This window comes from Neopsephotus bourkii, unplaced genomic scaffold, assembly GCF_033783945.1.
Source record: "Neopsephotus bourkii isolate Nb327-2 ecotype Australia unplaced genomic scaffold, CSIRO-AGI_Nbou_v1 NB_1036, whole genome shotgun sequence".
Taxonomy (NCBI): Eukaryota; Metazoa; Chordata; class Aves; order Psittaciformes; family Psittacidae; genus Neopsephotus; species Neopsephotus bourkii.
In genome coordinates, this window is record NW_026901525.1 from 2,142,438 (window position 1) to 2,156,499 (window position 14,062).

General features: G+C 58.7%; 1 protein-coding gene across 1 annotated transcript; it reads right to left on the reverse strand.

Annotated features, from left to right (window-relative positions):
- Window positions 1-524: 524 nt before the first annotated feature.
- On the reverse strand, window positions 525-13,350 carry LIN28A (lin-28 homolog A). Its single transcript, XM_061360877.1, has 4 exons — window positions 13,274-13,350; window positions 12,310-12,488; window positions 2,851-3,035; window positions 525-1,769 (listed from the first exon to the last, which is right to left on the reverse strand). The coding sequence occupies exons 1-4, from the start codon at window positions 13,302-13,304 to the stop codon at window positions 1,556-1,558; spliced, it is 609 nt and encodes a 202-aa protein (XP_061216861.1). The 5' UTR covers window positions 13,305-13,350; the 3' UTR covers window positions 525-1,555.
- Between the last annotated feature and the right edge of the window lie 712 nt (window positions 13,351-14,062).

Consider the following 14,062-nt stretch of genomic DNA (forward strand, 5'->3'; position numbering starts at 1 on the left):
CACCGAAAAGCTTGACAACGACAGTCCGCCTGGCAAACATCCAGTGAGGTAGATCTACACTTCCAATACAGACTTGGTCATGTTTTTGTGCTGTTAGAAAAAGCCTTCCTCTCTGTCCAGCACTGGGCTACAGAAGCATTTTATCCCTGAGATTGCTTGAATACCTGAGAATAACTTGCAGGAATTATGTCCTTTCTCTCTCTCCCTTTTTTCTTTTTTCTTTTTTTTTTCCTTTTTTTTTTTCTTAAAGATTAAAATATACAAAAATACAAAACCAGAATATTTATATTAAAAAAAATTAATCAAAAAAATACCACCAAAGACGACAAACAAACCCAAAGATACGTCACTCACGCACGTCCTAGTGCAGGTTTCACTTGGTGTTGGCTTTGACATGGACCAGGGGGGCTGTGCACCGGGGCAATAAATAAAGGCAAGACTTGGAGGGGGGCCGGTGGGACAGCAGCAGATAACAACGGGGGCACCTTTTCCCTCTGCCCCTGGGGAGGCTCAGCCCAGGAGTATGGGGTGGGCAGGAGGAGCAGAGATGTGGTTTTGCCCTGCATGGGTTTAAGCCATGGCTGGATCTGTGTGAGCAGAGGGTTCTGTCCTCAGCCTCCGAGGGAAACGCTGCCAGCAACATCCCTGGGAGCTGGCTCTGCCCCATGTCTGGTGCCCAATGCTTAGAGAAGAGCATTCCTGCTCCGTGAAGCCCTCCTACTCCCCAGCTCTGCATTTCAGAGGCAGGGAGAAGCCTTAGAGCGGAGGAGCTGGCTGCATAAACCACCTTGTGCTCTCTGGGCCGGCACTTAGGAAGAGGTAGGGGGAAAACAAGTGGTTTTCTTTTGACCTGATCTTCCCCCCGCTGCAGCTCGCAGCCCGCAGCAGGCAGCGTTAGCCCAGACCCCGGAGATGCCCTGTTTCCTTCCAGACGGAGCCCAAAGCTGGGCTCTGCTGCTTTCAGCAGTGGGGCAACCCCAGAGAAACTGCAAATCAATCTGCAAGTGAGAAACTATGAGGGGACCCATGGGGCCAGCCCACAGCATCTCCCCAGTGCTCTGCAGCCAGCCTTCCCCTCTTGGCCTTCCTCCTTGCAGCAGAGAGGGATGGGGCAGGCATAGGAGTGGGTCCCCTGCTGCTCATCCAAGCCATTCTAGAGCCTGTTTGAAAGTCGGGAGAGCAAGGAGCCATAAGCTCCTCCCTGAGGTGTTGCTTCTCTGCTCCTCCTCCCAGAGACACCTTCGCCTGGCTTCCTTTAGGAGAAGAATAAAGTTAGATCAAATACGTTTTTGGTTCTTTTTAGCTGGAAGAGGTGTGTTGGGCCCTGCTTCCCCTATGTTTGGAACAAGCCACCCTGATTAAAGGCAGAGCTTCTCCCAGGCTGCGAACAGGGGGAAAAGGTCTGTGCAGGGACACCAGGTCCCTGCCGTGAGCACTGCTGCCTTCCCCCCCTGGTCTCTCACCCTGCCGTCCCTCCTCCAAGCCCCCACGGCTGCCCGTTGCCTTGCCAAAGCCTTTTCATCCCGGTGGAACCCCCTCTCCCTGCCGCCCGCCATCATTCCCGGGGTTCGGGGAGGAGGGCCGGGCTGTGCATGTCCTCCTCCTCTCGGAAGTAGGCAGGTTTGCCCTGGGAGCTGGGGGACTGCTGTGCTTTCGCGGGGCAGTTGGCGACCATGTGGCTGATGCTCTGGCAGAAGTGGCATTTCTTGGGCTGCGGTGGGAGCTTGCACTCTTTGGCGTGGTGGTCCAGCCCACCACAGTTGTAGCATCTGCGGGGGGGGAGGAGAGAGATTCCAGGAGGAGGAATACAAGGAGGTGGGATGCTGCCGTTGGCCGTGCTTGGAACCCGTCTGGCTCCACAGCCAGCGCTGGGCTTCAAATGGGTGGCTGCTGCAGGGATGTGGGGTTAGGCTCTTTGGGGGCAAATGGTGGCCCTGGGCTTGGTCCCTGCAGAGCCCCAGCTCAGCCAGTTTGGGCCTGGCTCAGTGGTGTTGCTGGTACCCAGGAGATGGCAGCAAACCCCTGCACTGAAACCAAGCATGGGGATGTTGGAGGGGCTTCCGCCACTCCGGCTCCATCATGGTTCTGGCTCCTGTGCCTGCAGACCCTGCACCCAGGGTTCCATGCTATGGACCAAAAGCCTGCGGCAGAGCAGGAACAGGCAATAGGACAACAGCTCAGTTACAGGGACTGTGGCCACCAGTGCTGGGATAGCCCCAGATGTGGTTTCTCTTGTGGCTGTACCCTTGCGCACTCATCCCCTCAGGGGCCACGGAGCAGTGTGGGCAGAGGAAGCTGCTGCCTTGTGTGCATTTGAAACCCTGCACCCATCCAGGACAGCCACAACCCTTTTCTCTTTCCTTTTCCTTCTCCCATTCCTTTCTGAGAACTCACTTGTGTGTGAAATGCCAGGTTGGGTAGGCAGCACCCACTGGGAAAGCCAGGATAACGCCTCTTGGGGCAGCCAGGATGGAAGGGGTGGGAGAGGAGAGGGGGGATGAAGGGCTGGCCACAGGCTTGCCCTGGGGCTCCTGGCCTTGCCATGGGAGATGCTGGAGGACGTCCGGCCGTTTCCTCCCCACAAGGAAGGGTTTCTCTCCAAGGAAACTCCCCGTGCCCAGCATGGATCCCCCGGCCGAGGGCAGCGGCCGCCCGGGGTGTCCCTGACCTCTGCCCCTCACTGCTGCTTTGCTGCCCTTTCCCCACCAAGCTGCATCTGCCACTCATTAACCACTAAAGGAAGGGTCACTGCCTGCCCCACCGGACCCAAACCCATCCCCATGCTGCAGGCAGGGCGCTGGGCAGATCCTGCAGGGCTTAGACCCTGCCCTTCATCGAGTCACCTCTTACCGGTCTCCTTTGGATCTGCGTTTCTGGAGGCTCTTGCCCTTGGGTCTCCTCTCGCTGCCGATGCAGAAGACGCCTCCCGGGCCGGTGACCCGGATGGACTCCAAGCCTTTGGATGACTTCTTGAAGGTGAACTCAACAGCTTCGCCCTCCTTCAGGCTGCGGAAACCCTCCATGTGGAGCTTGCTCTGCGGGGGAACAGGGAATGGATGGGGGTCAGCACAGAGCCGGGCACACAATAAGCAAACACCTCCCATGGCACAAGGGCTGACATCTCCCCATGACCCTCCCCTGTTGAGGGGATGGATATCAGGGCGCAAGCACCTTCATCTCCAGGGAGTCTCTGGAGCCCCATTTGATAACACAGAGCCCTTAGTGAGCTGAGGCAGCTGGATAAGTGGGATTCACTGATTTGGGAAGCAAGGGCCAACAGAGCCAACTCTGACCCAAATGCCAATGGGGTTCACTGCAAAATGCTGACTCAGCACTCCAAAACAGCCCCTTGCTCCCAAGAAGCAGCAAGAGCTGCCCCTGCACCTCCTGACACCCGGGGCTGGGGCTGCTTGCAGGGACATACAAAACATCATTATAAAAAGACAAAAGGATCTCAAGGCTTTGCATAGGCACGTACAGCCCTGCTTGTGGCAGGACCCATAGCAAGGCCAGGGGGCTGGAAGCTGGCACTGCTGGCCCAGGGTCCCAGCCCAGCCAGCCCCCTTGCTTCAAGCCCTTTAATTACCTCCAATAATTCATTAAGCAGCTCTTTGGCCCTGGATTGTCACTGCGGGGAACATCTCCTGTCCCTCCCAGGGTTGCCACATCGGTCATCACAGTGCAGTTTAACCTGAGACTTCGTAAAGACCCAGGCTGGGAAGGGAGGCTATGAAATGGCTAAAAAATGCACTCCACTTCCTTAAGTCCTGCCCGTGACAAGGGGCTGGAAATAGATGATCTTTAGGTCCTTTCCAACCCAAACCAGTCTGTGATTCTATGATTTTAGCAGAACAAATTCATAAGGAGCTGAGCTGGATGATGCAGCCAATACATCTCCTGCCCCCCCTGTACCAGCAAAGGCTGCCGTGAGCATCAGTGCAGGAGCACTGCATCCCGGCAGCGATCCAAGCAGGGCTTTCGCTCCGGTTCTTAGCAGAGCTCAAAGGAGCACGAGCAAAGAGTTAAGAGGGATTTGCTGGCAGAGGGAGGAGCAGCTCCAGGGGCTCAGATTCAGGCTGGGGATTCCCGGCGCCAACGCCTGCGCGGCTGCAGCGGGACCCTGCATTTATGAATGGAGCATCTCCCCCATTCATCCTGGCCAGTTCCCGTCACGTGGGCCGCGGCCGCCCATTCTTCCCGCAGCGAGAGCCTCCATGCGCACGCTGCTGGGTGCGTGGCCATGGCTGGGTCCCCTCTTCCATCCCAACCCCACCAGGACCCACGTGGAAACACCCCATAGAAAAACAAAGAGGGGGGGATTGGAGTTGTTGGGGTTTAGGAGGGATTGGTTTCCAGCGGGATCTTGCAGGACACGGTGCATGTGTCCCTGGGCACATGAGGGAACTCGAGGAACAACCCTTGAGGCCCCCTTTTTCTGATTTGCCCCCCTCCGTTCTGTGTTTGGGGAACCAGCTCTGGGTGGGAGAGACCCATTGGGATGGGACAAGTCACCCACATCCACCAGGTCCACTTTCCTGCTGGGGTGGGCTCCAGAGCAGGCCAGATGGGGTTGTCTGAAGCCTTTGCTTTCTGACCCACTCTGCTTCCAGAAGGGAGAACCAAACCATAAGCTATGGGGTCCCCAATGACAACAAAGACATGACAGGGTCTTCACAACAACCTCTGCCCATCCAGGGCTGTGCTGGGCAGTCCCACCACTACCTACCAGTGGCAAACACCTTTCCATGCTCAGCACAACAGCCAGATGCTGCTCCCCAACTCCAATTCAGCTTTCCCCTAGTACTGAGCATCACCAGGATGATGCTGAGCATCACCCAAGCAAGACCTCTGTGCCCAAAGCAGCTACCAGCAGAGCACAAGAGGTGTTTAGCTCAGTCTCAGCACCTTGGGGTCAGTCACCAACCCGTGTGAGGTGGTTTGGGCCACAGGGGCTGCCACAGATGGTGAATTTGCCCCACTCCATCAGCAACCACGTTTTGGGGGTGAGGAGTTGTGCATCACTCTATGGTGAGCATCACTTGCATGGCAAAGGAGGCAGAGAGCTGAGCACCACTCCATGGTGAGCATCACTTGCGTGGCACAGGAGGCAAGGAGCTGAGCATCACTCCATGGTGAGCATCACTCCATGGTGAGCATCACTTGCATGGCACAGGAGGCAATGAGCTGAGCACCACTCCACGGTTAGCATCACTTGCATGGCACAGGAGGCAGCTCTGGAGGCTGCAGCACAAGAGCCAGGTCCTCCCGCAGATCCTGATGGGCTGTTTACAGCCCCAGCAGCCCAGCTGTGTTTACACTATGGAGATGAAAACCCCCAGGCACTCAGCCCCAAGCCTCAGGACAAAGCCAAGCCATGGCAGGGGGGACCCTGGCACACAGAGGCTGGACCCCCCCCCCAGCTCACAGCCAGTGCCTTGGGCACCATCACCCGTGGGCAGCCCAACTGCTGCACCCCGTGAGCCACCCGCTACCCCCATCGGGAGGAAGAGGAGGAAGAGCTGGGACAGAAGCTGCCGCAACATGACGGGGAAGCGATTTGTTTTCCAGGAGCGGGTGAGGATGACAACCGCCCCCCCGGCCCCCTCCACCAAAAGGCCAAAGGAAACGCCCTCTCCCCAGGGAAGGAAGGGGGGCAGCGGCCGGGGAGCCCCAGCTCTCCCCCCACCGAAGCCTTTTGATGTGAGCTGCGGAGTGGCTGGTGGTCCCTGCGCATCCCCCCTGCCCCCTTCCCAAAACACACACATTGCTGGCATTCCTCTGTTATCAGATAGGTAATCAAACTGCAGCCCATTGAATTAGCTGCATACCTCCTGCATCTGAAAGGAAGGGGCCCAGAGCCCCTGTCCCACACCACACACAAAGCCGGAGCCTTCCCAGGCCTCCGCACACACACACCCCCCCCCCCCCCAAAATAAAGAGAGGAAGGGGGGGATTGGAGCAAGCCGGGGATGCTGGGGATGGGGGGGAGCGCAGGGGAGGGCCAGGGCCGGGAGCCACCGGCCAGCGAGAACAAAGGGCCGGCGGCGGCCGCGCTCCCGCTGCCCAAATTCCAGGAGTTCCAGGCCACGGCGGGGGGAGGAAGGGTGGGCGGCACGGCCGCGGCCCCCTGACCCCCTGCAGCCCGCACCCAGGGGAGCTGGGTCTCACCCGCTGGGTGCTCCCATGGTGGAGCTGAGGGGTCAGTCCTGAAGGGGTGGGGGGGGTGTGCAGGGTGACCCCCTGGGCTTGGGATCACAACGCATTGCCATCCTCATCATCAAGCTGCTTAAAAGCATATCTGAGCGCAAAGGTTTCATTTGTCATCATTAGGGTCCAGAGTTAACCAGCGGGACAAGGAACAGAAGCAGAGCTGGCACGGCTTCATCCCCCTCGGGTTCCCTCTCAGCAAGCATCACAGTGGGCACCTCTCTGCTTTTCCACCCATCCCACACTCCAGCAGCTCTGTGGTTGTTTATGGCAGACAAAGACACAGCACGTGAGCAGCTGAGCGCTGCCCATCACCCCTGCACCCCACCTGCACACGGGTGCCTTCATCCCTCTTCTTCCTCCCACCCAGCAAACCCCTCATCACAGATCCCAGCACTGCCCCTCCCAGAGGGGTAACACCGTGGAGCACCCCAAATCCAGCCACTGCTCCCCAAAATGCCAGGCTCCGATTCACCCCCTCCCAAGCAACCAGGGCTCCGGAGGGGCTCAGCAAGCCCCGGGGTCACCATTGTCCCCGTGGCCTCCCCAGCGTGACACAAGGGGACGTTTATTCCCAACCAGCCCCGGCCATTCAATCAAACCATCTTTGTGTCCAGAGGGGCCTGGGGCGGAGCGGCCGCTGCACCTCGCCTCTCGCTGCCCAGGAACCTTCCAGCCCTTTAAACTTCAACCCTTGGAAAACCCTTCCCGCTTGGGATGCTGCCGCTGCTCCTAAGGGAACGCGAGCGGCAGCGCTGAGCCATGCCCGACCCCACTCCAGTGCCTTGTGCCTCGGTTTCCCCCCGCTCTACAGAGGGGAAGTGGCCCACAGGGGTGAGGAAGGATGGACCCCGGCATGTCCCAGTGGTGTGCACAGGGACTGCTGCACCCCTGGGGCTCTGTGCCCCCATCACTGCACCCCACTTTCACCCACAGGTTCAGCCAGCACCCGCAGCTACACCCAGGGCTCCTCAACCACTGTGCTGCTTCCCCCATCACCCCGGCCTCAGCACCCCTCTGTCCCCAGAGCCACCACAGCATCCCTGCCCCCCAAAATCCCTTGTTCTGCTTAAGCTGTCCCTGCGCTCATGGCACCAATGCATCCACTGACCTGGTTGGGGTGCAGCCATCTTCACACCCCACCGTCATCCCAAAGGGCTCAGCCCCAGCCCTCGGCCACCGCCAGCCCTGCAGGGCTCAGGCTGGGTGCAGAGCATCCCTGTCCGTAGCTCCTCCACTGGTGTGCATGGGCTCATCCAGCATTGGGAACACAGCTCCCATTGCCACCAGGCAATGCCCCATCACCATCCCACTGGGATGCAGCAGCCTCAGCCCAGCTCCCAGCCCTGTTCCAGCAGAGCTGGGCACTGCCCCAAAGCAAGCAGCCTCCACAGGGTCTGGGTCTGTGACCCAAGCCCCCATGCCACAGCAGGGCCACCATCGGCCATGAGGCCAGCAGGGAAACATCCCTCTGCCTTCACAGCCCCTGCATGGATCCATCCCGGAGCAAAGCCCTTCCCTCTCCCCAAACCACACAGGAAATCTCCCGGTGCCGGCATTTCAAGGGCCAGGGTCTGCCCTGCTGCTGTTTTTGGGCTCACACACATAAGGCTTGGAGCAGGAATCATCCCATGTCCCTTCCTGCACCTCAGCCCCGCAGAAGCACCCGGCGGATGCTCCTCGGGAAAGAGGGTCCTTCCTTAGCTCCGGGGCCTTGTGCAGAGATAAAGAGGATGATGCCTGTGATGAGCCCATCAGGGCAAGCACAGGGGATTTAGCAGAACATCACCAAGGCTTTCCAGTGTCTCCCTACTGTCATCTGGAGCAATAACCCCATGGATTTATTCCCCAAATCAAATAAAACCATTTTACTACCAAAGCAACTGCACTCGCACCTCGTTTTCCACCATAAACCAGCAGCATTGAACGGTAGATACCGGTTATGGAATAGAAAGCATTCACCACAGAGCTAACCCTGCTGTCTGCCCGAAATTCACACTTTCAGCTCCCTTAGTTGTGTTTTTCCCCACCCTGAAGGTCCCAAACCCTCCTGCACTTCCCAAGGCTCATTGAGATCAGCGTTAACCTCATACTCCCACATTAAAGCAGGGGCACGGCCGGGAACAGCAGCGCATCTTCCACCAGGGATTCTGTCTTCATCCCACTTTTACTGGGAGTAAATAGGGGAAAGGAAAGGCTGGAGCTGAGGGTGGCAGGGGCAGGGTCTCGCCAAGCCAGCGGCTCCATCCCAGCCCGCCCCACCTCCATCCCTGGCTTTAACGGGAGCAATCCCATTCATTTGGGCCATTTTATCTGGGAGTCCATTTAAGGGTGTTTTCTCTCGCTGCCCCTCACCCTGGGGCTGAGAGGGGGAGCTGGGGGAAGGGATGTGCCTGCAGCCATCAGTTAATCTTTAGACAGACAGGAGGCTTTTTTTGTGTGTGTGGGGATGGAATAAAGCTGCTCTCTTTCCCCATTCCCCATCAGGATGCGGGAGATGCCATTTGAGTCTACTTAAAAAGCCCAAACAAACCAAAAACCAAACCAACAAAGAACCAAACCAAACATTAGATCCTACTGGGTTTTCTCCAAAGCAAAGCTCCAACTGTTTCTCTCCAGGGAATCCCTTCCCCAGGGACACACATAACGCTGGTGCTACTGGGTCCTGCAGCCACCCACTTGGGATGACCCTGGTCCCAGAGATCAAATGCAGGAGTGATGCACATGAGAGGTATTAAACGTACCCCGGGTCTCTGTGAGCATCACGGGTCCAATGCACTGACCCAAAGAGCTGCTCTGAAGGGTTCCCCCTTTGCTGCATCCCGGCTCTGTGCACACAGATCCCCCCAGCTGGATCCTGCCCTGCATCCCAGAGCTGGGAAAGGGCAGCCCATGGGAAGGCTGGACTATGGTCCCCAATAGAGAAGTCCTTCCTTGTGCCCCTGCCTTTGCTCAGGGATGGAGCTGCCTTCAAACATGTGCTTTTATGTCATGCTGATGTCTTGGCTGGCACCAAACCCCTCTGCATGCAGGGGATCAGCACGAGTGCACATTGCAGCTGAGCTGGTTGAGCACAGTTGAGTGCTGGGTGCAGCTGAGGGCAGTTTGCAACCTGAACAGCAGCCATCATCCTCCTGCATCCCATTCCCTGCCCCACTGAATGGGGATGGAGCCTGCCCCCCAACTGCCGCTGCTCCAGGGATGGCAGCCCCCAAGGGACTGCAGGGGAACCAAAGCCCCCCCATGCTGGGATATGCCCAGCTGGCCCCATGCTGCCCTGGGCACTCAGGCAGGACAGGGGGGCCACATCCCAGCCCCAGCGGGTGTAACCGTGTGCACGGCCTTATGTCCCCACAAGGACACACAGGACCACATGTGTGAGATGCCGGTGACCGACAGCCCCATGGCCACAGCAGCCGCAGGGTACCAGCGATGCCCCGCATCTCTCTTAGCAAGCATCATAAGGAACAAGAAACGTAACAAGTAAAACTGCCTTCATCAGGGATTTCGACCCATCAGCTTGGAGAAAAGAGAGAAGAGCAGCTCCGTGCTCCGGTCAGCGGCGCTGAGCCCTGGAGCCACGGCATGGGCAGGTTTTCTCCTCTCCCTTTTTCCAGGTCGCTTTCCCCACACTCCTGTAAGGGATGCTCAGAGCCACAGCCGCAGGGAACCACCGCAGCTCTGGGCTTGTCACCAGCACCAGTCTGATTTCAGCCACCCTCCGCCCTTTGCCTCCCCCGGGAGGACCTGCTCTGTGCTTCATCCCCTCTTATCTCCTCACTGCCCTCAAATGAATCCATCTCCAGTGTCCAGGGGAGGCATTTGAACCCAAATGCCTCATTTTTAGCTCATAATGTGAGGGAAAGGCAGCCCCGAGGAGCCCTGTTAGTCTCCTGTCCTGCCGAGATTTTAATCTCTTTGTGATCAGATAAAGGGAGAGGGAGATGGAGACGCGCTCCCTGCAGAGAAGGGCCATTCAGACCTGGTTCCTGTAATAAAGTGATTTAATAGATCTAAAGAGGCCAATTCCCTTCTTTCTCCCACAATTACTTCCTGTGGGTCATCATTCACATATGTAAATGAAGAGGGGAAGGAGAAGGTTATGGGGGGCTCTGGGGTGTTAAACCCCAATAGCTGGCTTGGGGCACCCCAAGCTCTGTGTGTTGTGCCCCCTGGTTGTGGCTTTTGCCCTCCGGGGCCTGACTCCCTCTATGGGGAGCAGAGCCGGCTCCGGCTCTTGGGAAGCACCCGGATGCTGGGATGGGGAAAGCATCAGTAGAAGGGCCACAAAAAGCCACCCAAAAGCAACAAGGCCAAAACGGGAGCGTGGTTTTGGTCCCTCTCTGAGGAGGGACCGGGGCTGAGCCAGTGCTGGGATGCTCCAGCAGAGACTTTGTGCCATCAGTGAGAGGGGCAGGAGGCAAAGCCCGACCTGAACCACAAACAACATCAGCCCAAAGCTGCCCCACTCCTGGTGGTACAAAACCCCTTGGCAGCCACACACACACTGTCCCTCTGCTACCCAACATACCCACTTCCACCCAGCGTTCACCGCATCTCCTGAATGCGGCAAACCCTGCACATGGGACCCCATGGGGAGCACCAGGAGGCTGCACCTCTCCCCGGGCAGTGGGATGCTCCCGGCAAAGGCAGCCCAGCCAATTCTCTTTTCCTACAGGAATGTGAGCAAGAGCAATCAGGAAACCAGACTGTCTATGGGCAATAAACCCCCAGGAGAAGGGCGGGAGGCTTCCCCCACGGGCATCAGGTCCCGCTGTGCTACATTGAGATGCAAAGACCCATTTGCTCTCAGAGCACCAGGATCCAGTTTTCGGTTTTCGCTGGCTGATTTGAAGCCCTCACCTCCAATCCCAGCCGCCCAGGGTGGTGGCTCCGACCAAGGCAATTCAATCACGCTGAAGTCAATGGGAAGGGATTTGCTTCTCCCACCTTTACTTGCTAAACTGCCATAGCCCTGCCTGGAGTAGCCGCTGTGAGAGCCCTGCACAGCCCCAGGCTCAGTCTTGCACCCCCATCCTATCCACAGACCACAGGCCCGACCCAAATTTGGGGGGATTTGGGCCCATGGAGAGCAGCAGCCACTGAAGCCGGGCTGGCCCCGGGGCTCTCTCGTTGCCTCCGCCCAAATCCCATGCGGCTGCTCCCAACCCTACCCACAAAACCACTTGTGCTTGCACAGATCCAGAGCTCACTCTGCTCCCCAGCCCCGATGGCAGCCGCTTTCCCAGGGTGACTGGCATGGCCCACGCTCGTCACAGACACAAGCACTGCCCCGTCCCCCCGATTCGAGCACTATGGAATCATCAAACAGTTTGGGTTAGAAGGGACCTTAAAGCTCACCCAGTTCCATCCCCCTGCCACAGGCAGGGACACCTTCCCCTAGAGCAGCTTGCCCCAAACCATCTCCAAACCCATTCCCCCACGAGGTGTGTGTGTGTGTGTGGAGGGGGGGGTTAAGCAGCTGCAGCCCCAAATCCACAACTCCCCTCAACGCAGGATTACAGACACGCGTGGAGCTTCCACATTGAGCAAGGTGCTTGTGCATCAAACCCGGACACAAAACTGCCGCTGTAACACAGGATCCACAGGTTCACACACACCTCACACGCCTTTGTGCAACCTGCAACCAAAAGGGGCCCGGGCAGAGATATCCCCACTCCGGGATGAGCCAGAGCTGGGGAAAGCCCAATCCTGCATCCGTGCCTGGCTCAGGACTCCAGGACCCTGCATCACGGGAAAACCAGCACTTCCCTTGGGTCCCTGCATGGAGGGAGCAGCATCCCTGCTCCAGCACATCCCGCGGGCACCTGCTCCAGTGGCTCCCCAGGGAACCACGATGGGAAAATTAAACCGTTCGGGGATCAGCTTACAGGGCCGGTCCCCGGAGAGGAGCCCTGGGCTGCATCGGGGCCAGCGGCCGTGCCCGACCTCCGGGAAAACGGGCCCGGGGGACCCCGGCTTCCCTGGGATGCCGAGCTGGGATGGGGGAAGCGCCGTGAGGTCCCCATCCGGCCCCGCATCCTCCCCGGGGCTGCCCCTCGCTTCCCTCCCCAGAACCCAGCGGTGGATCCGGCTCCGTACCTGGTGCACGAAGACATCGACGGGCGAGTCCAGGGTCGCGCCGCCCTTGGCGGTCATGGAGAGGAAGCCGAAGCCCATGCGGACATTGAACCATTTACAGATGCCGGAGCCGTGCAGCGGCTGAGATTCGTTCTCGGCCTTGGGCGAGTCTCCGGACGGTTCCTCGCCCGGCTTCGCACCTGGAGAGAGACCCACGGGGCGGCTGAGCAGGACGCTGGGGGAGCCGCGGGTCCCCCCCGGCCCAGCAGCCCCGCACCCGGCCCGCAGAAAGCGCCCCCGAATCCTGTTGGGGCTTCGGGGCTGGAAAAGGCAAGGGAAAAGATAGAGCCCCCCCAAAACCCACCCGAGCAGAGCGCTCGGCTCTGCCCCACGTGTGCGTGGGGATCGCCCCAGGAGCGGGACAAAACGAAGGCATGACCCAGGCGGTGCGTGCGGTGGGGGCCCTAAATCCGTTGTCCCCGTGGAAACGTTACAAACGAAAAGAAAAATTTAAAACATATTAAAAAAATCCCACCCTCCCCCCCCCAAAAAACACGAAAAAACAAAATAAGTTAAGAATGAAGAGGAAAAAAAAATATCCCACAACTAAAAATCCAAACCTACCAAAAAAGGGAAAAACTGCCCCAAAACACCCACCCGAAATCCCCTTGTCCCCAGGCAGCCACGCTGGAGCGTGCCCCCCGCTCCCAAATAACCCCACAGCCACCACCGGCCCCAAACTTTGGGCTCATCCTTGGGCTGGGGGGGCAGTGTGAAAACCAAATAAATAACCCTATCCCTGCCCCCCCAAACCCCCCCAGAGCTGCAGCGGGGGAGCGGGGCCACGCCGGGCCCGGCCTCGCTGCTGGGGTGCGGCGGGGCTGGATCTGGGGGGGGGGTCCCGCACCAACACCCCCCCCCCATGCGGGCTCTGTTATTAATAATCGCGGAGGCGAGGCGGGCTGCGACAATAATATAACTTAACCTGCAAACTGCTGGTTGGAAACAGACCCCATCCCGACCCTGGCTCGCAAATCCCGAGTTGTGGCTGTGACCGCCTCCTCCTCCTCCTCCTCCTCCTCCCTCCTCCTCCTCCTCGGCCAGCTTTGAGGGTATCGGCCAAAAAAAAAAAAAAAAAAGAAAAAGAAAAAAAAACCCAAAAAGAAAAAAAAAAAGAGGAAAGGAAAAAAAAAAAAAACCAAGGAAGAAAAAAAACCAACCCAAAAAACCCCAACCCAACAAAAAAAGCGGCTCAGACCCCGCCGGGAGGGAGCCGGGAGCGGTTTGACTCCATCTTCCCTCCAACAATAGGGGGGGAGGGAGCGGGAGGGGTTTCTCAAAGGCTCCCAAATTCTCGCAGACAATAGCAGCCCCCGCCCCCCCCCTCCCCACCCCCGCCCCCACCCCAGGACCCACCCGCTGGGCCTGAGGGGGGGGGAGGGGGCGGGGGGGCCGGGTCTCGCTCCCCCATCCCATCCCCACGTGATCCTAATTAACACCCCCCCCAACCCTGGTAATAGCGACACATTCCGGGAGGGATTTAGAAGGGGGGGGGGCAGTGTGTGTGGAGGGTTGACCCCCCCCCCACAGCTTAGGGGCGAGGCCACCTGTCAATGGAGCCGTGAGCCCCGGGGGGTGGCACCCCGAGGGCTGGGGGCTCATCCTCATCGCTTCGCCGTTCTCACCCCCCCCCCCCACCGCGGCCGCCCCCACGAGTGGAGCCACCTGCGAGCCGTGTCCCGGGACTGCAACCGGGACCAGGCTGATCTCCCAC

Bases quoted from the DNA above. Each gene is read 5' to 3' on its own strand.
- LIN28A (XM_061360877.1), bottom strand. From the start codon at position 13,304: ATGGGGTCTGTTTCCAACCAGCAGTTTGCAG. The intron at 12,489-13,273 runs GTTAAGTTATAT...GTCTCTCTCCAG, and splicing joins TTCCAACCAGCAGTTTGCAG to GTGCGAAGCCGGGCGAGGAA. The intron at 1,770-2,850 runs GTAAGAGGTGAC...CCCCCCCCGCAG, and splicing joins CGCAGATCCAAAGGAGACCG to ATGCTACAACTGTGGTGGGC.